Source organism: Coenobita brevimanus, chromosome 23 (genome assembly GCF_032717465.1).
Source record: "Coenobita brevimanus isolate Jiangsu-jjx chromosome 23, ASM3271746v2, whole genome shotgun sequence".
NCBI classification, from domain to species: domain Eukaryota; kingdom Metazoa; phylum Arthropoda; class Malacostraca; order Decapoda; family Coenobitidae; genus Coenobita; species Coenobita brevimanus.
In genome coordinates, this window is record NC_136976.1 from 63,881,354 (window position 1) to 63,906,051 (window position 24,698).

At 42.0% G+C, this 24,698-nt stretch overlaps 1 protein-coding gene across 1 annotated transcript in view; it reads left to right on the plus strand.

The window, feature by feature from the left end:
• Positions 1–24,698, plus strand: part of Dna2 (DNA replication helicase/nuclease 2) — a 193,535-nt gene that overhangs the window by 12,456 nt on the left and 156,381 nt on the right. Inside the window, exons 4-6 of the mRNA XM_080267024.1 lie at positions 9,547–10,081; positions 10,343–10,814; positions 15,611–15,787. Coding sequence (XP_080123150.1) covers positions 9,547–10,081; positions 10,343–10,814; positions 15,611–15,787 — 1,184 coding nt within the window. The remainder of the gene's footprint in view (positions 1–9,546; positions 10,082–10,342; positions 10,815–15,610; positions 15,788–24,698) is intronic.

The following is a 24,698-nucleotide window of genomic DNA, read 5'->3' on the forward strand; positions in this document are numbered from 1 at the left end:
TTTAAGGCCATGTCATAATAATATCAGCTTAAGATTTTTCTGTGTGGTAATATAATCAGCTTTGGAATATGCTGTCTTGATTACCACTGGCAACTCAGTCTTAACCAGTAGTGTACAGACAGGACTCGAACAGGTATGTATCTGGATTCTGGGCAGTGGGTTTCAGCCTGAACCATCAGTAGATAGACAGAACATGAAGTTTATCAGTATTCAGTATACTGCTTTTGAAGTATTAGCTATATAATAAACAAAATCGAATTAAAAAAAAATAATCAAATTGAATTTAAAAAAAAAAAAAAATCATTGATTTTTTTTTAGTTTTATTTTTTTTAAAAGATAAATCAAATCACCAACCCAGGTTTTAATACAGCAAGATTTTTGCTTCAGTTAATGTGGTGTTTGATAATCAGTAGATTACTGTACAGTATTTCACATCACTGCACCTCGCTGTAAGCTTGTATGTCAGCAATTATTGTTTATGCAAAAATAGCAGTCGTACATCAACTGATGAGGCTTTGTATGGAGTGAGAATGATCATATAAGTGAAATTGCTATTGTTTATAAGAAAATGTCTTAATTTTTCATTATCATATAAGTGATTTATCACAGAGTACCAGTTCATGGTATTGTGAGGGTTTGCTAGATTTCCTTTACCACAGTTTCAGCTTTGACTTTAATTTGCATAGGCCTCGACTCACCTGTCTTATACAGTCCAAGCCTTATTTCTGCTTCCTGCTCCCATTGTCCTTCTCACTTGATGTAGTGCTGCCTATTCCTTCCTTCATAGCTATCATTCTTTTAATGTTTCTTTCCTTCTCTCTTATTTCACCCATCCTTGCTGTCACTATTTATTATTCTTCATTCCCCAGCAGTTCAACATTGTTACTCTGCACAAATACACCACATCACTAACATACCCAACATTATCCTGGGTGGTGATTTCAATGCCAAGGCGTCGGCCTGGCATATCAACAACCCTGACGCAGACAGATGGCTAGTACTACAATCATAAACAGATAATCTTTTCATACTCAGTAATCTCCATCAACATACCCATATCCCACACCAAGCCCTCTTCCTCCCATCATTCCCAGACATCATCTTTTTCTCCCTAAACCTCGCCCCCACAACATCCTAGAGAGCGGTCAAAACCCTTGGCTCTGACCACCTCCCAGTCATCATCACTTCCAAAACCAGAATCACCCCAGCTGGCCACAGACACACAGCTACACTAATTATAAGAGATCAAACTGGGAGACCTTCACATCTGAAACAGAACAACACTTTGAAACATTAAATAGTACATTCATCACAAACATCAACACCACTGTGCACACTTTCTATCTATCTATCTATCATCCAGTCCTATGTTGCCCCATGAGGAGTGTAGGAGCCTGGGGCTAGGCAAGTTGGTCCTGACATTTAGGCTAAGATGAGAGTGACCAGCCTCACTCATCCCTGAGTGACATTATGTGAGCAATATACCTCAACCACCCCTTGGCTGTAAATCTGCTACGGCTCAATCCGACTGGAGCACCATAATTACCCACTAAACCACCAGGTGCCAAAATTTGGTTATATGGTTACCACCCAGCATAGTAAATGGTTTCTTGGTGTATATTCAGGAAACCATTTGGCTTGTCACTCAGTGTAGAGTCACCCACAGGCAGGAGGAAGAGAAAAGAATGAAGGAAAGAAAGACAGAAGAGGGAGTGTAAAGTCACCCATAAGCAGAAGGACGAGGAAAGAATAAAGGAAAGAAAGACAGAAGAGGATGGGAGGAAAGAAGGATGGAGGAGAGGAAAAGGCAGGCACCTGAGAGCAGCACTGCATCAATTGAGTGGATGGTGAGTGCCCCCACACACTTTCAATACAGTTATTCAGAATACAGACAAAAGACATCCATAGAGGCAACAGAAAGAGACATAACCCCAACTTCACACCAGAAATTCAGGTCTTCATCAGTCTACATGACACACTACAACACTCTCCAACATCCCATACACAAGACACCATACTACAAATACAAGAACTCAACGCTCAGATAAACAATAAAATATCAGAACAGCAAACACTGAATTGGAATAATTATCTCCAAACACATGATCACAGAACAAACACCAGCAAACTCTACAAAACACTAAACAGCATCACACTTTCCAACAGCAACACTACACAATCACAAACTGCAATCACAAGAACAGACACCATACCTTCAAACAAACAACAAGCAAGCACTCTTATTAATCACGTTTCACATGTCAGCCATCAAAACCCCCATTGCAACGACCGGCGTGTCATCCAATGCAAGAGACAGTTCCCCACAGACTCAGACTTCGCACCAGACGAAGCACATTATTAGCAAACTTAAGCACTCATCTGCCTGTTTACCACACAACATAAGCAACATACACCTTAAACACCTTGGACCACAAGGCATACAAGCACTCACCAACATATCAAACTACAGCTACTCACACAATATAATACCCAACATCTGGAAGCATGGCACTGTTATCACTATCCTCAGACCCACTAAAGACCCCATGTTACCTTCCTCACACCACCCCATCACACCTCTGTACCCCTTCCAAAGTCTCTGAACAACTGGTATTACAACTACAGGTAGTTACACCTCACACCCCCCTAGTCCCATCACAGCATGGTTTTAGGCCACTACACTCCACAAACACTCTTCTTACAGACCTTACACAGAGAGTTTTTGATGGCATGAATTCAGCTAGGCCATCACACAGAACACTGCTAGTTACATGAGACATTAGCAAAGCTTTTGATGCCATCCCCCACCACAACCTCACAAACAAAATATTCAACACAAACATACACAATAACACAAAAAGATGACTGGAAAAACTACATAGCAGGCAGAGATGCACATGTTACATAACAGGCAGAGATGCACATGTTACATAGCAGGCAGAGATGCACATGTAACATTTGCCGGTCAGTCATTGAACATCAGAAACTTCACAAATGACATCCCCCAAGGATCTGTTTTGTCCCCTACTCTCTTTAACCTATACAAGCATGACGTACCAACACCCTACACACCACATATACACATAGCTTCCTATGCGGGTTACATAACACATACACGTACACACCAAAACACAAACACTGCCACGCACATCCTCCAACCTTACCTTAACACACTACACAAATGGTTCACCACAATCAGGCTCAAAATAGACCCAACCAAATCTATAGTGACCCTTCTCACAAACTGGACAGCAGAACACAGTCACATTCCACACCTCACCATAAACAACACTCCCCTACCACACACACGCACACACACACGCCACTCGCTGACACAGTGGTAACGTTCTCGCTTGCCATCTGGTAGATGGGAGTTCTCGCCTTGCGAAAAGTTTCACTGACGAAGTGGGTGGTTACTTTCCCCCTTGAGCAATGGGGCATGTGTGAAGGTCACAGCCTTGCCCTGAGATCGGACTATATGAGCTCTCAGCTCCCTTCCGGGAGGGTAGAAGCTGACAATCACGACCACCAAGTGATCCTGACTGACTCAGTGAATTACACACACACACACACACACACACACACACACACACACACGCACACACACACACACACACACACACAAAATCCTTGGTATAACATACAATACATCAATGTCATTTAAACAACACATTACAAACAAAGATAAATTAACACCAAGACTTAATGCTTTTGAGTCATTTGCCCGTACAACATTTGGACACAACAAATAAACCACCACCACAGTATACAAACAATATATACGTTCAGCGATGAATTGTGCAAGCCCTGCTTGGGCTTCTAACCTCACTAAAACACACTACAACACTCTACAGACCATACAGAACAAGGCCCTAAAAATAATCACAGGCTGCAGAGCTACTACACCCACAGACCACCTAAACCAAAAAACCAGTGTCCTCAAAGTCAAGGATCAACTAAACACGACAGGCACCCAAATTCTTGCTGCAGCCTCCACAAACCCACACCATCCACACACACCAAGGAACATCAAAACAACACCTAGCACGCGATATCATACACAAATACTGTCATCTCTCCCCCGTCGCCCGCCTCAGACTAGCTTCAAGAAGCATATCCATACTCAGATCACTCGCCGCTCCATTCAGTCACTTAAAGACAACCGACAGTTGCATTCATGGCCTCCTGATATCAATCCTTCTGAATCCTATCTCCCTTGTGAGGACAGGGTCCACGTGGCCAGGCTGAGATGTGGGTATCATCCAGCCCTCTTGAGTTATCAGAAGAGGCTGGATGACTCTGTCGCTGATGCCTGTCCAGGATGCAACACAGCACTCCATACTATTAAGCACATTATGGAAGACTGCATTGCCCACAATCACCTGCATGCAACACAACATACACTCCTTGAGAGGTCTGTGGGAAAGCCCAGTCTCAGCCATGGCCTTCCTTAGGGACTCAGGACTGTTCGGCCAGACTGCCTAGGGAACAGCTACTATTACTACTACTGCTACTACTCTTCATTCCACTTCAACTGGCTTTACACAAAGTAGCAAGCCAAATGTTCCTTGTAACTCAGGAAACCATGTACAGTGCTGGGTGTTGACCATATTCTGTTAACCAGATAAGGGAATGACATGGAGTCTACTATGGTGCCCTTGTTAGGGGGGTGGAAAGATGCAAACGCATAATCCTCCCAAGAACCAATCTTCCTCACTACTCCTTATGTCTCACTCTGACGAGGCGCTGTCAGTTGCACGGGAACATCATTAACCCTGTTCATCTCCTTTTGTTTCCTGACTTGTCTTGATTTCTGTTCCTTCTCATTATCACCAAAGATAAGCACATGTCTGTTCTTCTATACTGTATCTTGCACTGTGTTCTCTTTCTATTGCAAATTCTTAACCACATCACATTTGAGGTTTCCTTTTTCCTTCTTAACTGATTTTTGTTCTCCTCTCTCCTGTTCCATTATCTCTCTGCAGCCATTGACTCCCTCTCTTGCCTGTGTCATCTGCATCTCCTTCAGTGCTATACTGTATTTACTTTCTCAGGATTAGTGTCAGTGTCACATAACATATTCCTCATTTCTTTTTTTGACAATTCCCGTATTTGCCTGTAGGCAGTTTCGTTGGCTTTTCTCAGAGCCTGTATCACATCAAACTCTTGCATCTTTTTCTCAGTTTTCTCATTTTCACTTCTCTCTTATCAGATTCCAACTTCTTAATACTCATCGTTAGTATTTTGACCATATCATTTGTGTTGTTCTCCACTTTAAAACTTTCACATTCCACGTCTTCCTCCCATCACATCATCAACTGTCCACCTTTATTCTTCACAGCCATGGTCAGTTTTCATCTGTCATACTGTGCAGTGAACGTCCAATTTCTGTTTCATGCATATCACATCTCATCACTTTGAACATTAATCCGAACCAAAGCAGAGACAGGCATCAATCCCATAACTCCGTATAGGCAGTGTTAGATAGACGAAGTTCCTCAATGGACATTTTCTTCATTCAGCTGCTCAGTGTGTATGTTAACAAAATAAATCAAACAGATTTCATCCAGTTTTAACCATATTTGGTGGAAGGGTTAAGGGACAGATAATTAGTAAACCTGTTGTTCATGAGAACAATAGGTCAAAGGACAAAGGTCAGAGTTACAGGACAAATTCAAACTCTGACTTAACAAAATCAACTTAAAATGCTTTTATCCAGTTTAGATCAAACTTAGGGAAAGGGTGAGAGTAAGGGAAGAATAAAGTGATTCAGTTTTGAGAACAATTAGTCAGAGGTCAAGGTCACAGAACAAGGTTAACCCGCCCCGTCCCGGCCACTTTTCGACCACTGGTACCCCCCAATCCCGGGCAATTTTCGACCTTTTTTTTTTTTGCTAAAACTTTCGCTTTTGGTGAGAAACATCGAAAATTCATAGAGAAATCGCTCACCTGAGGTTTAAAATACTCATTACAGGTAGGAGAGCCTCCTTACTTTACTGGGTTTTCTATCAGGCTGGTACCAAAGAAAACGAGTTCTATGGGAGGATAACTATTTCACACCACTCATAAACGGTATTTATTTATTTACTGTTACGAATTTATATGTAGTACAAAAGTATATTGGTTTTCAAGCAGTAATATAGGCATTATAAGCATTGTTTCACTCACTAATACCTGACCTTTTTTTGCCACATTACCTGATCATCATTTCTAACTGTTTCTTCCTCTAATGCTATGTAAAGTTTGTCCTCCACATTGTCATTGATTGGGGAATCACTCTGGCCCTGAATTTCGTACCGTGGCATGACATGGCTATACTGGCCAGGTCACTGATAACAGGTGAATTGCTGAGAAAAGGGCATGCAGGGGGGGGGAGGTCATGCTGGGTAAGGCATTGTCTCTGCCCGGCATCTTGTTGAGGCAGGTGTCCCGTGTATACGTACCAAAAATGACTCGCGAAAATTGAAAATTGTGGAAATTATGAACCTTGCAATTGCAGGACGTTGAAGTACGTCCTCGGGATTAGCTGTGACAAAACGTGAGGACGTGGAAGTACGTCCTCGGGATGGCGCGGGTTAATGTTTGACACATGTGAGTGATTATTGGCAAAGTAACTCACAGTTTTCATCCTGTATAAACCAACGTCGGTTGTAAAGTTGAAAATATACCAAGGAGTAGCTTTTTTTTTTTTTTTTTTTTTTTCCCCCAAGAACAAAAGGTCAAATTTCAAGGTCACAGAGCAAGGTCAGTTTAATCAGTATTTAACTTATTTAGATCAAACTTTGTGCAAGGGGCAAGAATAAAAGGTTTTGATTTTGAGAAGAGTCATCTAGTGGTCAAGTTCAACACAAAAAGCTTTGATCTGATTTGAACCAAACTTGGTGGAAGAATTAAAGGTCAGGCAAAAACAAAGAGAATTGGTTTTAAGAACAGTTAGCAGTGGCCAAGGCTTGTGTAAACAAAGTACTGTATCTTAACCCCTAAATACCAAAGCACATCAATGTATGTGTTGACCACTTTAGCCCTCTTAGCCAAATAACATCAGTATAGCGCACCTTGTAAAAAACTGCCTGCACATTGCTTCGCCCCGATTGTGACGTATATCCCTTCAAGCCAATGAGAACTACCCCCTCCTGCCTTGGGTTGGGTGATCCGGCCGCTCTGGGGGTAGGGGGGGTCACCTCCCCTCACGGCCCACCCAATGCCTGAATGTTTCGTCATCTGTCACTTAATAACCTTCTGTGATGACCCTCTCACCTCTCTGTATGTCCCAATAGGACGTTGTTAGTCGAAGTTTACCCCTCCCCCAACCATGAGGCCCATTCCATCCCCTCTGGCCTCCTCCCCACCTTCCCCCTACCTTGTATACCCCTACCTACCCTGCCCCCTCTCTCCCTTTCGACCCCATGCTACCCTCCTATCCCCCATAAACCATCGTGCGATAACGAGCACGCAGCTTGGCTTGCTCTCTCCCCCCCACGCCTCCTCTCCTCCACTCCCCCCACCCCCAACACATGTACATGTGCTTTATATGTATTGCCTCGATTTTTTTTTCCATGTGCCTTTTCGTGCCTGAACATAATAAATGCTTCTCAGTATACTATTCTATACATGCAAACACATGCAATCACAGGCATCTGAGCCCCAAACCCCCCACCACCACCCAGCCCCATCCCCCCACCACTACCCATCCCCCTCCCCCCACCACCACCTCTCCACCTCAATACATCTATTACTCCCCATATGTGATTTATCTCCTCACACCTGCTTGCATGGTTGATATGCCAAATCACATAGATTTTGTTTGTTTCAACTAGCCAAATTGGTTGTTACCGTAAATGATCTCCCAAGGCACAGTGTACTCGTTGTGGGCATTCTCCCCGATCAAATTTTATCTCCCCACACGTACATACACATCTGTTTTCATAGTAGTTGGTCAAGAACAAACTAAAGTGCTCTACTTTCATGAGAAAAGATGGTTTTATCCAACCTCCATATGTACAAACCTTCTCCCCATAGGGTACATTATCTCTCCAAAAGCAAGTAATCTTCCCACACCCCAAAACACCTGTTCTCGGGCTTGGTGTGACATATGATATTGCTGTGACCTATTTCAGTAATAGAAATAGTTAGTTATCAAAACTATGGGGGCTTTCAAAATTTTTTTGGGATAACTTTTTTTTTTTTTTTTTTCCAACTTTGACCCTCGATTGTGCAGTAACCATTAGACCAAGGGGGGTGCCGATTGCACTGTCACGTGTGTAAATTCTTCCTCTTTAGCCAGAACATATTGATTTTCCCCTTGGTGAAAGTCAAAAAAACATCTCCGAATTGCAGCTCCAGTGACAGACAAGCCAGATCGAATTGTGGTATTTAGGGGTTAAAGCAGTTTTGAGCTGACTTTGATCAAATTTTGTGGATGAGTTGAGGATTACCCAAGATACTGACGTTTTATTTTGTTGAATAATTGATCAGAGGTCAGGGTCACATGGCAAGATCAACTTAAATACAGTAGTTTTTTTCTGGTGTAGACAAAACTGTGGAAGAGATAAAGATATTTTTGGGAACAGTTAGTCAAAGATCAGGGTCACATGGAAAGGTTGAAGGTCATCATCACTGATCAAAATCGACTTACACAGCTTGTATTGATTTGAACCAAAGTGGATGCAAGAGTTAAGAGTTTGGCAAGAATGAGATAATTTTATTTCAAAAGTAATCTGTCAAAGGTCAGTGTCACAGAATAGTCTGATATTTGACCCTTAAACTTTTTTTTTTTTTTTAAATGATATTTCTGACATTATTGAAGGGTTTAATGATGTCTAAGTACCCAGCAGTTGCTCCATGTTGTAGTGAAAGTGCTAAGAAAAGAAGAAAAACACTTGCTCCTGTTGCAAAAGTAAAAATCTTTTTTCATAAAGCACTCCTCAACTATGGTAGTTTACAGTACTTTTTTCTCTTTTTTAATAGCACTTTCTTTTTAATAGCAAGTGCTTCACTGCAAGGTGAAGCAGTTGCTTGATTATTAAGCATCATTAACACATTCACAAATGTCAGAAATGCTCTCAGACGGGTTTAACAAGTATACAGTACGTTTATTTTTTTTCCCCCCTACTGCATGTTGAAGCACTTGCTTGGTTGTTAAGTATCGTTATCCCATTCACTGATGTCAGAAGTGCTGTCAGAGGAGTAAAAAAAAAAAAAATGAAAAAAATGCCCACCATAAGAGCTGACGTACAAGTGAGCACAGTTTACTCAGTGAAAACACTGGATTTGGCTGTCTTTTTGCCATCAGACTGTGTTTGATGTATAGATACCACATACTCAAGGTCAGACAAATTGCTGACCATCCCACCACGTATTAGGTGTATCATTGACTGCAAATCCATGTACTACAAGGATGTAAAGTACTATTTCCTGAATAAGCGCTTACTGGTAATTTATTATATATAATGATTTAATAAAATTGCTGTGGATTATGATATACTGTCATACTGTATGACAGTCAGATTTTTTGCTTATACTGTACTGTATTTTTTCTCATTTCAGCCTGCAAAGGATCTAGGGCAAAAGAAGATTTCATCATATTTCTCTGTTGATGTTGCATCCCGATCCTCGATAAGCTACAAGAAGGGAGTATCGACTGTCAGTAAAAACAGTGCTGGCAGTACAGAAAAGGGGCCTAAATTCATCCACAGTAGAAGCAAGAGTTCTGTTAGTAGAGAAATTTCTGAGGACATATGCAATAATCCAGACAGAAGCAGTAACTTGTTAGTTCCTGGATCATCGAACTCACTGCAAAATTTGGATTATGACACACTCTCTGATTCTGACACTGAAGTTGTTGCATGCACACCTGAAGTTAAGAAACAGGGTAAGAAACACACACTCTCAGAGAGCCTCAGTTGTAGTCCAGATATGATTCCAGCAACTCCTCAGACACAAACTTCAGTATATGCACCCAACTACCCTATAGAAGTGGAGAAAAAAGAAAAGCAAGTGCTCCTTTCCTCCACATTAACTCTAGAATCCATGGACTCTAGTGCATCAAGTGCCTTGAAGCGAGGACCTGCTGATGTGAAAAGTAATTTGATTTTTCAAAGAGTACACTTAAAAAGTAGGGAGACTCAAAATGGTTCTACAGTTAATGCTTCTGTATCTTCAGTGAAAAGGCCTGCTGTATCTGGAACAGGAATTTCACCTGATGCTAAGAGAAACACTGCATCAGATATAATGCCTGTGGACAGACATGGCTGTAAATTAGACCTCTTGCAAAAATTTATTAATTGCAGTGTTTTAGACAATACAGATGGTACTAATAATGAAAGATGTTTTAGTATTACAGAATGCAAGCTCAAGATTGGCAGTGGCTTTTATGTAGCTGATAACAGTTGTAATGAGATAGATCACGAAACAAAACTAATGGACTTTGAGGTTGTTAGAAGTACATCTGTAGCACATAATGATGCACAGGAATCTCCAAGAACTATAGAGAAAGTTTTAACTCTAAAGTCTGATATAGAGGACAGTAGAGAAGCACTGAATGAAGAAAAAATGTCAGATATGTTATTGGTAGAGAAAAAAGTTTCAAGTAATTTATTGCAGCAAAGTGACATTTCATACACACAAGACTTCATTTCTTCACAAGGCTTTTCAAAAACTGATGAGATTATTGAGAAAAAGCTTACCTCGGTACCAGATCTGAACGATGTGCTTGAAGATTCATCAGACCACCTCTTCAGTGACGACTTATCTTTCCATCTTGAGAAACTTTCACCATTTAAAGAAGCACCAAAAGAAGAGCTTCCTGAAAACAAGTAAGTACTACTCATGGTACTGGTATTGCAGACAAAGTTTTTTTTTGGGGGGGAGGGGGGCACCTGGTGGTTTAGTGGGTAATTAAGGCACTCCAGCCAGATTGAGCCTGTGTAGGTTTATATCCAAGGGATGGTTAGGGTTTATTGCTTACGTAATGCCACTCAGGGATAAGTGAAGCTGGTCACTCGTGTCTTAAATGTCAGGACCAACTTGCCTAGCTGGGCTCCTTTGTTCCTTATGGGGCAACATAGGATCGGATGATGGATGGATATATAAATTTAGAGTTTACAGCTCCTACACAATTACAAAAAACAAAATTTTCCTAGCACTAAAGTGTAACCATAATGTAATAGGTTTTTATGTGTGAATACTACTAGTTAACTTGAAATGTAAGTACAGTAAAGCCTCACTATAACGGACTAATTGGGGCCCAAGCCATTCCGAAAAAGCGAAAGTCCGATAAAAGCGACATTTGGACCTCCGCTTGCTAACCCAACCTTTTTCCTATAAACATATTCATATCAAAGCAATTTCCCCCATAAGATACTGAAGAAAAGCCAGAGATGCATTCCAGGCCCAAACCTAAACTCTCAGGTATCGTACTCAGTCAGCAGAGACTGACACAGAAACGTCATAGGTATTATTATTGTATTATCCTCATAAACAATACTGTTGTAAAAAAATGAGACAGCAAACATCACATGCAAGTATGTGAGGCAGTGAGAGGACAACTGACGCTACATCCAGGCAGGCGGTAACGAGCTACACGGGGTCAGGGGAGTGCAGGGGAATGGGAAGGAGACAAGCAGGGGTTGGGGAGGAGGAGGAGATGGGGAGGGTTACAAGTAGGTGTGGAAGAAGGTGGGCAGGGAGACAAGTGGGGATGAGGGAGGGTGGGGGGAGGGGAAGGGCAGGGGGATGGGGAGGGAGATGAACAGCAGTGGGGGAGGGTGGGGGGACAGGGAGGGAGACAAGAAAGCTAAACTGTCCTATTTCCCTCACCCTTCCCAACCTCTCTCTCTCTCTCTCTCTCTCTCTCTCTCTCTCTCTCACAAGTAGGGGTGGAGGAGGGTGGGGATGAGGGAGGGCAGGGGGATGAGGAGGGAGACAAACAGGAGTGGGGGTGGGTGGGGGGACAGGGAGGGAGACAAAAAAGCCAAACTGTCCTGTTTCCCTCACCCTTCCCACCCCATCTCTCTCTCTCTCTCTCTCTCTCTCACACACACACACACACACACACACACACACACACACACACACACACACACACACCCATCCCTGCCATTCATCCCTCTTCTCCCCTCATCCCCAGCCCTCCATTCCTCCTCCATCCCCCACCAAGCACGGAGATTTTTTTTATAGTTTTTGGCGATTTACTTGAAAACCATTGGTTGTATTGAAATTGGGAGAAAAAGCGAGCAGATGGAGAGAACACTAAGGAATTGTTGAACATAGAGAATGAAAGTAATGTGAGTATAAGTAGCTGGGGAATGGCTGGGAGATGGAGGGATGTGAGAAGAGAGGAAGAAATCAGTAGGATGGAAGTTGTGGAAGCAATGAAGAAAGTCAAAGTGGGGAAAGCCCCAGGAATTGATGGAGTGTGTGGTGAAATGCTGATGCATGGGGGAGAGGTAGTAGTAGAATGGATGTGGAAGATGTGCAGATTGGCCTGGGAGGAAAGTGGAGTCCCGGAGGATTGGAAGTCAGGCATAATTATTCCCCTATACAAAGGAAAAGGGGAAAAAGAAGTGTGTGGTAATCATAGGGACATTTGTCTTCTTAGTGTAATAGGAAAAGTATATGGTAGGATACTTATTGACAGAGTTAGGGAAATAACAGAGGAATTAGTTGGAGAAGAACAGGTAGGTCTTAGGAAGGGAAGATGTTGTGTAGATCAGATATTCATTCTTAGATCTTTAGTGGAAAAGTTTCTAGAGAAGGGAAAGAAGTTGTAAGCGGCCTTCATGGATTTGGGGAGAGCATATGACAGGGTAGATAGATAAGGATTGTGGAAAGTATATGGAGTAGATGGGAAGTAGTTGCATTTCTGTGAAGAATATGTATGACGGTGCTAAGGCTGCAGTGCATGTGGATAGTAACCCGAGTAAATTTTTCTTTGTGAAGGTTGGATTGAAACAGGGATATGTCATGTCTCCATGGTTGTTCAGTCTGTAAATGGATGGGGTTATAAAAGAGATACATGGTAGGGCAGTGGATGTTGGAGCAGCCTTAATGAGAGAGGGCAGTGTTTGGAAACTCCCTGTACTGTTGTTTGCAGATGATACTGTGTTGTTAAGTGAAGACGAAGGGGAGCTGCAAGGCTTTGTGGATGAATTTGGGACAGTGTGTAAGAAATGGAATCTAAAGATGAATGTAAGGAAGTGTATAGTTATGGTCTTCGTGAGAAGTGAAGTCAGTGAATGTACAGTGAAGTTTGATGAGGAGGAAATGGAAAATGTGAGTGCTTTTAACTACTTAGGTAATGTGATGAGTAAGGATGGAAGTTTAGAGGGTGAAGTGCTTGAAAGGGTACAACAAGGAAGAAAGGTTGCTAGTTCCTTGAAAGCAGTGATAAGAAACAGGGAAGTGAGCATGGAAGTGAAACAGTTACTACATGACAATATTGTGATACCAATTTTAACACATGGAAGTGAAGCTTGGACATTATTGGAGGGACAGAAGTCAAGAGTGAGATCAGTGGAAGTGAGTTATTTGAGAGGAGCATGTGGAGTCTCATGGTGATTTTCCAAATCTCCCCGGCTGGGGGAAGGGTCAGTGGAAATAAATGCTGGATGCCTTGGGTTAAAGGCCATTGAAACACCACTGCTATTGCCAAGGAACAATGCCAGTGCTTAACAAATACAGTAGCGCAGTGTGCAGTATTAAGTGTTGTGATATTTTGTGTGAAATACTGAAACTTGTGACTTGAAAATCATGTCAACCTTACATATACAGCCTCCCCATCTGATTGAGCCAAGATGGCTGCCCGTTTACATTCATTGTGATTGTCTGCCATTTGTGCTATTTTGTGCATGAAAGGCTACTGAAACACCATTGCAATCACCAAACGACAGTACAAGTGCTTAACAATTAGTGCTATGTGTGATGATTAGTGAAGCATGATACTGCAACTTTTGGTGTGGAGTGATCATCCAGGCCCCACCAACTGTCCCCCAGCCTCGGAGGGGGAGGGGGAAAGGGGGGACACATAGTGACAACTCATACCAACATAGGACAAACTGCGGGTGTGGCTTTTTTTTTTTTTTTTTTTTTTTTTTTTTTTTAAAATAGGATTTGCCTTAGAGGTCACTCTTCCTAACCCCGTTGAACGTATGTTACTCATATGTTGACCTCATTACTTCATAAATCGTTATACAATATTTCTTGATGCAGCGCTTTTGCATAACAAGCCCAGATTGCATGTTAAATGTGCTCACAGTTCATACACCATCAGCTTCAGGCGAGGTCACTGATCTTAACACTTGTAACTGGTAAGTTGTTGTTGATCAGTCTGGCTGTGCAGACCCATCAATCACAGGCAAGCAACTGCCCCTGTGGGGCCATCCTGTGCAGTGAACAGATGTTTTCCTGCAACTGACAGCACCTCGCCACTGAGGCGCAGGGAAAAGTGTGAGGGTTTGGTTCCTAGGTGGATGCCGTATGTGCATCTCTTAAGCCAGTTAGCAGGGGTACAATTGGAGGTTCCACTGCACTCCATTGTTATTGTACTACCCGTCAATGTGATCAAGCATAATTGGTATTAAGGGTAACCACCCAGCATTGTAAATGGTTTCCTGAGTTACATGAAACTCAGTGTAAAGCCACCTAAAGTGGATAGAACAGGAAGGATATGTAGAAATAGGAAGAGAGGAGGGCAGCCAGAGATAGAATAAGAAGGGAGATGGAAGTAGTAGTCAGCACTAAATCGAGTGATTGGATGATGGTTGCCACCACCTACCACCAAGTAGTTAAAATGTGGACAGTCTGAAGTTCCCATTAGAACATGACATTCACATTGTTAGTATCAAATATTGTATCAGTCAGCCATTAACACTGTGGAAAGAATGCGATGTCGAAAACAGTTCAAGTTTTGGAAATAAGTGTTAGAAATCTTATCAGTAGGTGCATATTGTTAAGCATGTCATACGAGTAAGCCAGTTCCAGTGCATGACTGGTCATTTGCTAATTTGCGCACTCTGATTTTGATATCGATATTAATTGGCCATGGCGTGCAGAATAACAGCACTACAGTGAATGCAGTCATAACAGGAACAAAAGCACAAGTGGAAATGAATAACTTCCTTATAATGTTGATTATCACCTTATGCATTCATGTATACACCATCCAGAAACAAGATTAGCAAGTCCAGATCATCTGCCTTGTTTGGAAACTGGAATTCTGAGAGCACAGAGATGTGAAAGCATCATGGTTTACATTACAGTTTTTATATTTTATCATCTACGGGTGTAGGTCATATTTGCATGACCTGAGATGTAGGATTACTTGACTGTACTGTAGTTACGTGTTAAGTAAAGATGAGTGTGACTGAGAAGGGAATGAATTGGATGGTATGGATTATTTTAGATATGATGAATGCAAATGATGTACGTTTGCTAACGGTGAATTAGACATAAACAGCCAAGTCCAGATTATACTGGATGTTTGTAAGCTATAATCTGATAGTGAATGCATTTTGGTGATAACTCACAGAATTCTTCACAGTTCAAACAATACATTATGTAATTTTTCATCTTATTTCAGCACTTTCAAGGTAATATATGATTATTGCTCTAGGCAGGTGAGAAGATTGCTGAATGAGGGTGTGGGAACCGAATCTTACTGCCAGCAGGGCAACTATGGCCGCCATGTGGTGACTGGAGTCAACCGAGATCCATATAAGAGAGAGCTACGACTTCACTTGGTGGCTGCCCATGACCATACTCTCAGAACCTGCACACTGGCAGGATTTTGGTAAGTTTGTTTATATTTCATGGTTAATTGTGATCTGTATATTTCTTGGCTAATTGGTTCATGCAAGAGAGTACAGGAGGTGGTGGTGCCTAAGAAAGGGACAGTGACTGAAGTGAAAACAGCTGTAGAATGCCAGAGGGTATCAGTATAAAATTTGGATAGATGATAGAATGTGGAGAGAATGATGTTTATCTGAAAGACTTTGTAAATGGAGTTGTACTTTTGGTCACAGAAATAAGTACACATTACTCATCTATCTATTTATCTCTCTGTTGCCAGACACATTAATCCCATAAGGGGTGACCACAAACAAATCGACTTGCCAGGTGTAATTATGTGATAATACCACTGTTGGCAGATGGGGGACGTGGAAGGTGTGTGCAGGATATTTACAGAAGAAATGTGTGCAAAATGTGATGTGGTGTGTGGGAGGAAGAGAAGACGGAGGGGGTGCAAGGAACAGCATGGTGGACTGAAGAGGTGAGACAGGCTGTGGCACAAAAGAAGAAAGCATACAATGAATGGATGAGAAATAGGGGCATGGAAGAAGTTCAGAGGCGGAAGAGAGAGTTATGTGTAGAAAGAAAGAGAGAGGTGGAAAGATTAGTAGGAGAGAGTAAGAAGAGAGTGGATGAGGAATTTGGAAGGAATTTGAGTGTAAAGTGGAGGGACTGTAAGAAAATGTTCTGGAATGAGGTGAAGAGAGTAAGACAGGGTGGAAGTGATTTTAGCAGGGGAGTGAAAGATAAAAATGGTAGATTACTAGTGGAGAAGGGAGAAAAAGTGAGCAGATGGAGAGAACACGTTAATGAATTGTTGAACATACAGGATGGAAGTAATGCGAGTATAAGTGGCTGGGGAATGGCTGGAAGAAGGAGGGAGGTGAGAAGACAGGAAGAAATCAGTAGGATAGAAGTTGTGGAAGCAATGAAGAAAGTTAAATTGGGGAAAGCCCCAGGAATTGATGGAGTGTGTGGTGAAATGCTGAAGCATGGGGGAGAGATAGTAGCAGAATGGATGTGGAAGATGTGCAGATTGGCCTGGGAGGAAGGTAGAGTCCCGGAAGATTGGAAGTCAGGTATAATTATTCCCTTGTACAAAGGAAAAGGGGAAAAAGAAGTGTGTGGTAATCATAGGGGGATTTGTCTTCTTAGTATAATAGGAAAAGTGTATGATAGGATACTTATTGACAGAGTTAGAGAAAGAACAGAGGAATTAGTTGGAGAAGAACAGGGAGGCTTGAGGAAGGGAAGAGGTTGTGTAGATCAGATATTCATTCTTAGATCTTTAGTGGAAAAGTTTCTAGAGAAGGGAAAGAAGTTGTATGCAGCTTTCATGGATTTGGAGAAAGCATATGACAGGGTGGATAGACAAGGATTATGGAAAGTATTAAGAAAATATGGAGTGGATGGGAAGTTGTTGAATGCTGTGAAGAGTACGTATGATGATGCTAAGGCTGCAGTGCGTGTGGATGGTGAACTAAGTGAATTTTTCTCTTTGAAGGTTGGGTTGAAACAGGGATGTGTCATGTCTCCATGGTTGTTCAATCTGTACATGGATGGGGTAATAAAAGAGGTACAAGGTAGGGTAGTGGATGTTGGAGTGGCCCTGGTGAGAGAGGATAGTGTTTGGAAACTCCCTGTGCTGTTGTTTGCAGATGATACTGTGTTGTTGAGTGAAGACGAAGTGGAGCTGCAAGGCTTGGTGGATGAGTTTGGGAGAGTGAGTAAGAAACGGAATCTAAAGGTGAATGTAGGGAAGAGTAAAGTGATGGTCTTTGAGAGAGGTGAAGTCAGTATTTACAGCGAGGTTGGATGGTGAAGAATTGGAAAATGTGAGTACGTTTAAGTACTTGGGTGGTGTGATGAGTAAGGATGGAGGTTTGGAGGGTGAAGTGCTTGAAAGGGTACAGCAGGGAAGAAAGGTTGCTAGTTCTTTGAAAGCAGTGATAAGAAACAGGGAAGTGAGCATGGAAGTGAAAAAGTTACTACATGACAGTATTGTGATGCCAACTCTAACGTATTGAAGTGAAGCTTGGATGTTGTTGGAAGGACACAAGTCAAGAGTGAGGACAGTGGAAATGAGTTATTTAAGAGGAGCCTGTGGAGTCACATGGAGAGACAGGCTGATGAATGAGGATATAAAGGAGCATTGTGGTGTGGATGTAGATGTGATAAGAAGCGTTATGAGGAACACACTGAGGTGGTTTGGCCATGTGGAGAGGATGGAGGTTGAGAGACTGACGAAGAGAGTGTATGTTAGTGAGGTGGAGGGGGGAAGAGGGAGGGGGAGGCCAAGGATGAGATGGAGGGATGGGGTGGAGAGGTATATGAGAGAGGGGGGTGTGAGTTGGGAGCAAGGCAGTGAAATGGTGGGGGACAGGGCGACGTGTAGGTGATTTGTTTGTGGCCACCCCAAACAGGATTGAGGCATCTGGCAATAGATAGATAGATAGACTACTGTCGGTCTGCTGGCAAAGGATATTGGTGATGTAGAGTCCAGAAAGCAAGGAAAGATATTTAACATACAGAGAACCATTAATACTGTACCCACTGACATGGGCCAGATACTCATTCTTAGATCATTTAAGTCTCCAGATTTTTACTCCACCTTAGAGACTTGCCATCTACTCATTCTTGTAGGGGTTATTTTTATCCCCATCCCCTAGGCTGTTTTTTGTCTTGATGCCATAGCACTCAAAATGTTCTCTCCTTTGTCATGTGCTCTTCTGTACATAATTCAGCCAACTGACTTTATCCCCTTTCAGTTCAGCATGGTGGAATGATGAGGTGAAACGAGCTGTGGAACAAAAGAAGGCATATAGTGAATGGTTAGTGAGTAGAGGTAGGGGAGAAGATGAGAGAGAGAAGAGAGAGGTATATGTGAGCAGGAGAAGGGAGGTGAAGAGACTGGTGAAGGAGAGTAAGAAGAATGTGGATGAAGAGTTTGGGAGGAATTTGAGTGTGAAATGGAGGGAGAGTAAGAAATTGTTTTGGAAGGAGGTAAAGAAAGTAAGGCAGTGTGAAAGGGGAAATAGTAGGGGAGTGAAAGATGGGAATAATAGATTGTTGGTGAAGAGAGAGAAATTGAGGAGATGGAAGGAGCACTTTGAGGATTTGTTGAATGTGGAGAGTGAGAGCAGTGCGAGTATAAGTGGTTGGGGAATGGCTGGGAGAAGAAGAGATGAGAGGAGGGAGGAAGAGATCAGTAGGGTGGAAGTAATGGAGGCAGTGAAGATCATCAAGATGGGAAAGGCCCCAGGAATTGATGGAGTGTGTGGTGAAAAGCTGAGGTATGGGGGTGAGATTGTTGTGGAGTAGATATGGAAGTTGATTGTCTTGGGAAGAGGGAAGGGTTCCAGAGGACTGGAAATCAGGTATAATTGTTCCTTTATTCAAAGGAAAAGGGGAGAGAGAAGTATGTAGTAACCAAAGGGGTATTTGCCTTCTTAGTGTGACTGGACATATGGTAGAATACTCATTGATAGGGTTAGGCATATGACAGAGGGGCTAGTTGGAGAAGAACAAGGGGGATTTTGGAAGGGAAAAAGGTGTGTAGATCAGATATTTGTTCTAAGATGTTTAGTGGAGAAGTATCTAGAGAAGGGAAAGAAAGTGTATGCTGCCTTCATGGACTTGGAGAAAGCTTATGACAAAATAGATAGGCAAGGTATGTGGAAGGTATTAAGAATATATGGAGTGGAGGGGAAATTGTTGAGTGCTGTGATGAGTATGTACGAAGGAGCTAGGGCTACGGTGCGAGTGGATGGTGAGCTGAGTGAGTTCTTTGATCTCAATGTGGGACTGAAACAGGGTTGTGTGATGTCTCCATGGCTGTTTAATATATACATGGATGGGGTTGTAAAGGAGGTGCAAGGTAGGGCATTGGATATGGGGGTGACTAATGAATGAGGGTGAGATTTGGAAGATTCCGGTGTTGCTGTTTGCTGATGATACAGTATTGTTGAGTGAAGATGAATGGGAGTTGCTAGGTTTGGTGAATGAGTTTGGGACAGTGTGTAGGAAGAGGAATCTGAAAGTTAATGTAAACAAGAGTAAAGTTATGGTGTTTGAGAGGAATGAATTCACAGAATGTACAGTGAGGTTGGATGGTGAGGATATGGAGAATGTGAGTGCATTCAAGTACTTGGGTAGTGTGATGAATAAGGATGGAACTTTGGGGGATGAAGTGTGTGAAAGGGTACAGCAGGGAAGGAAGGTTGTTGGTTCACTGAAAGCAGTAATGAGAAACATGGAGGTGAGTATGGAAGTTAAGAAGTCACTGCATGATAGTATTGTGATCCCTACCCTGACGTATGGAAGCGAGGCGTAGACCTTGCAAGAGGGGAACAAGTCAAGAGTGAGAGCAGTGGAAGTGAGTTACTTGAAAGGAGCATGTGGAGTGACATGGAAGGACAGGTTGACGAATGAAGAAGTGAAGGAACGTTGTGGGGTGGATGTGGATGTAGTTGAGAAGATTAGGAGAAATACACTGAGGTGGTTTGGACATGTAGAGAGTATGGAGAATGAAAGACTGACTAGGAGGGTGTATGTATGTGAGGTGGGGGGAAGGAGAGGAAGGGGTAGGCAGAGGATGAGGTGGAGGGATGGAGTTGAGAGGTATATGAGGGAGGGGGGAGTGAGTTTGGGGGAGGGTAGTCAAATGATGGGTGACAGAGCGACTTGGTGGCATTTTGTCTGCAGCCACCCTTTGTGGGATTAGGGTGTCGGGCTATGGATAGATAGATAGATAGAAGTTACACCCTCTGATGACTTGATTAAAATGTTCTTTGTAATTTAACTTTGAATTAAAATAAACACCCACGTTTTGAACAGAACCGACTGGATGAAGCTGTGACATGTCAGTGTTCAGAGCCAGGGCATTATCAGTGTCGTCACCCTTTCTGTTTCCTCTGATGTTGATGATCTCAGTTTTACCATCATTCAGCTTGTTTCCTCCATGCCATCCTAATCTTAATACCAGACATTAGAGATTCAAGCCCAGTCTTGATATCGAAGATATCTGACATCTTAACATAAAGCTGGTTGTCATCTGCATGAAAATGATAGGACACGTTGTGAGCATCAAGTAAAGACGATAACGACTCGTGTAGATTGTATATAGAATTGGACCCAAGACTGATCCTTAACCCCTTAACCGCGGGGCGTCACTTTCGTGACGCTTGGGAGCAAGGGATCATACCGCGGGGCGTCGCTTTTGTGATTCTGTGTTATTTTGAATTCACCCGGGCTTCCAAGTGGGGGCTTGTATCATCTATCGGTACTGCCAATGTCCAACACTAGTCAGCACTCCTAATCTCATCTGTACTCCCATCCATTGTTGACAATTTAGCCATTTCTCCCCGTTCTTGGCTCCCCTTCCTACCCCCCCTCCATTACCCTGTCCTCTCGCCTGCCCGGCCGTGCTACGCTAAGTAAATCTTCCCTTGAATTTTTCACTGATTTCATCCATTGAAATAAGCCCTATGTCCTATTCTTATACCAAATAATATATACAAGAAAGAAATAAGGTAAGTGAGAGTGCCATACACCTGGAATTGGCTAATTATCACCTGACAACACCTCACGTGCACTCGTTCGCTAATTTTCGCTGTTTTTTCCCCTTGAAATATGCCCTATAATCTATTTTCGTAATAAATATACATGTAAGGAGGGAAGGGAGAAGCCTAAGTGATATTTACATTCACCTGGAACTACCTAATTTATAATGTATTGTCTAGATTTCCTGCCAATCATATCAGTGCTAGACAAAGCTGTTTCAAGATATAACATTGGTAGCTCTGAATATATATATCTCCTAAGTAGGCCTCTAATCTATTTTCGTAATAAATATACATGTAAGGAGGGAAGGGAGCAACCTAAGTGATATTTACATTCACCTGGAACCACCAAATTTATAATGTATTGTCTAGATTTCCTGCCAATCATATCAGTGCTAGACTTAGCTGTTTCAAGAAGTAATATTGGTAACTCTGAATAACCCCTAGCAGGCCTCTACGCTGGTGGTCCTCCGTTATCACTCAGTTCTCTCTCAACTTCCGAAGCGAGAGTACGTATGTTTCTTCTTGCTGACTTCAAGGCCTTTTTTCACCCCCATGCAAATGGCCCTGTGACCTTTACCCCCTACTAAACCTCGTGTGGAAAGAGGTAAAGGGCTGACAATTGATAAAAGAGTGACTACGATCTTTCTATTGAGTAAAACAGTGCAAGTGGAATTGTAAATAATGTGTAAATAATGTGTAAACAGCAAGTGAAAGTAATGAATGTAAATATACGTGAACAATGGAAAATAGTTTTATAAGTTATTTCAAGTGACAGTGCACAACACAGTGTAAATAAAATAGAAATGTAAATAACGTAAATAAAATAGAGAACGTAAATAGAAATGTAAATGAGTAGTATTATAAGAATACGAGTATATACCCTAGGAGTAATGAAAGTGAAAGTTTCACTCTAGCATGTCTGAATGCTATGAGTTATGGGAGTGAAGATGAAAGTGACATTCACTCTCAATGCCAGTATACAGGACGAGAAAGTGAATGCTACGTATTTTACTGAAAGAAATTGAATCCCTACAGTGACAATAAACTAATACTACTGAAGGAGCCTTATGGATAAAGACTGTAGATATATATAAGTGTTATATAGTAATAGAAATATAAAGTGTGAGGGGTTTTATGAATAATAAATGACAGACTACCAAGAGCGAACTAGTGCCAGTGCGACGATCAGACGCGCTCGTAATTTCCATTGCTTTCACAGTTTTTTTTTTTTTTAGTATGGATCCCAAACTACTTGAAAATTGTAGAATAGTGTTTATAGTGTTTGTATCTGGCTGTGGTAATCATATTACGGGTTGTCGGGAAGTGTAAAGTGAAGACTTCGTTACCCTACTTCAGAGGTCTCCACAAGTCCTACGGTAACCGACGAAGGCTCAACAATCATTCCAGGAGAAAGCTGAAGGTATGTGCCATAAGCATATTTAATTTTATTATTCTAGGACTAATAACTGATTTTTGGCAAATATTTTTTGAGAGTCTGTCGGAGCCCAAATAACCCCGCGGCACACGCAAGTCATTGGTAAACAAGCCCGCGGTGTAGGGGTTAAGGGACTCCGAACAGGAGGGGATCAGAATCAGAGCTAACATAATCAACAACCACTCTCTGAGATCTGTCCGACAGATACGACTGCAGGAGCAAAAGAGTACTGTATTATCACAGATGTCATAAAAATACATATCACCCAACAATAGTTTATGATCTGCTATATCAAAATTTGCAGACAGATCCAACAGAACTAAGAGAAAGAACATTCCACTACAGAGGTTTGTTTCCAAGTCACTATGAATCCTTGTTAACGCAGTTTCAGTTGAGTGGTATTTTCTGTATGAACAACAGGAACAACTCTGTTATGTTCCAGTAATGGTAAGAGTTGATCAAGTATGGTCCGCACAGTAATCTTGGATAAGAAAGAGGGGTTAGAGACAGGACAATAATTTGTCATGCTCTCGACATCAAGGCCAGGTTTCTTGATTAGGGGCCTAAGCAAAGCACGTTTCTCAGACAGCACAAAATACTTTTTGAGAAGCATCTGTTAATTGTGTTGTAGATAGTCTGCTGCGTGCTCATATACGTTAGACACTTGTGACAAGTTACACAGATTGAGTGGGAAAAGTGTTTTAAGTTCTCTGATGTAACATTTAACTTCATTTACATCCAGTGGATGAAATGTTAAAAGCAAATGACCCCGTGCACCGTGGTTGGAAGTCAGCTGAGTACACTTCGCTAGAAGAACTGTTGTCTAAATCATTTTTTATGCAAGATAGCTTAGTTGTAACAAATGAAGCAAAATCAGAAGCCAATTGGGCATCAGATACAGAATCTGGTTTAACAGTTACATTCCTCCGACCACCCAGATGGTTCACAACTGCAGACAGTTTTTTTTGTGACCACCACGTGAATCAACTTTATTTTGATAATACCTTGTCTTTTGGGCTTTTACAGTGTGAACAACTGCTCTTCTTGCACAAACATGATGCAAACGAGTTAATTTGGTCCATTACAAGCGCCACTCACGTTCTGCCTTTCTACATTGTCTACACAAAGAATTAATGGATGGACCATACCATGGAGAATTATCACGTACAATGATTATTTTTACCACCTCAGGACAATAATTATCGGAAATTGACCTAAGTTCATTGTTATATACTGTATATCAACCAAATCATCAGAAGAAAGATTTGAAGAATCAGTGTAAACACTGACCAATATCATGACACATCAAATGGCGGTCAACATTCCTGTACTTTCTGAGCCTGATGACCTTTTTATAGGAAGGAGATTTCGGGACATCAAAACTAAAAGTGAGCAGAGCATGGTCAGAGATGAGGGAGTCAACTGAGCCAATCTCCACATCTGATATGCGCCTGCAACCAGCAGGGAACAAGTTCAAGTCGATTGAAAAAATTATTGTGGGTGATCATCTCAAGGAATTCTGAAGAGAATGGTTTTGACTACGGACTGTCAACCCAGTGACTGAAATCACCACAAACAAGAAGTTCTCCAAATTTAGGAGAAAAGGCATCAAGAAACTGCCCAAACACCTCCATAAAACCTCGATCTGTGCCCAGATGACCCAGTCGATAGACGATTGCAATTCTAATGGTATTCTGATGGAAATTTATTAATACTTCCATAAATTCAAATGAAGATGGGATCAGGTCTGAGTCTGTGAGAGAAACATTGCAAGTGCAGCAGAGTAGATGAGTGCTACACCTCCTCCCGGATAGTCAGCAGCAGGCCTGGGAAACTTACAACTGAGTGGATCTGGGGCAAAGCACTACGAATAGCATTAATATCAGACTCGTACAACCAGGTTACAGTCAAAC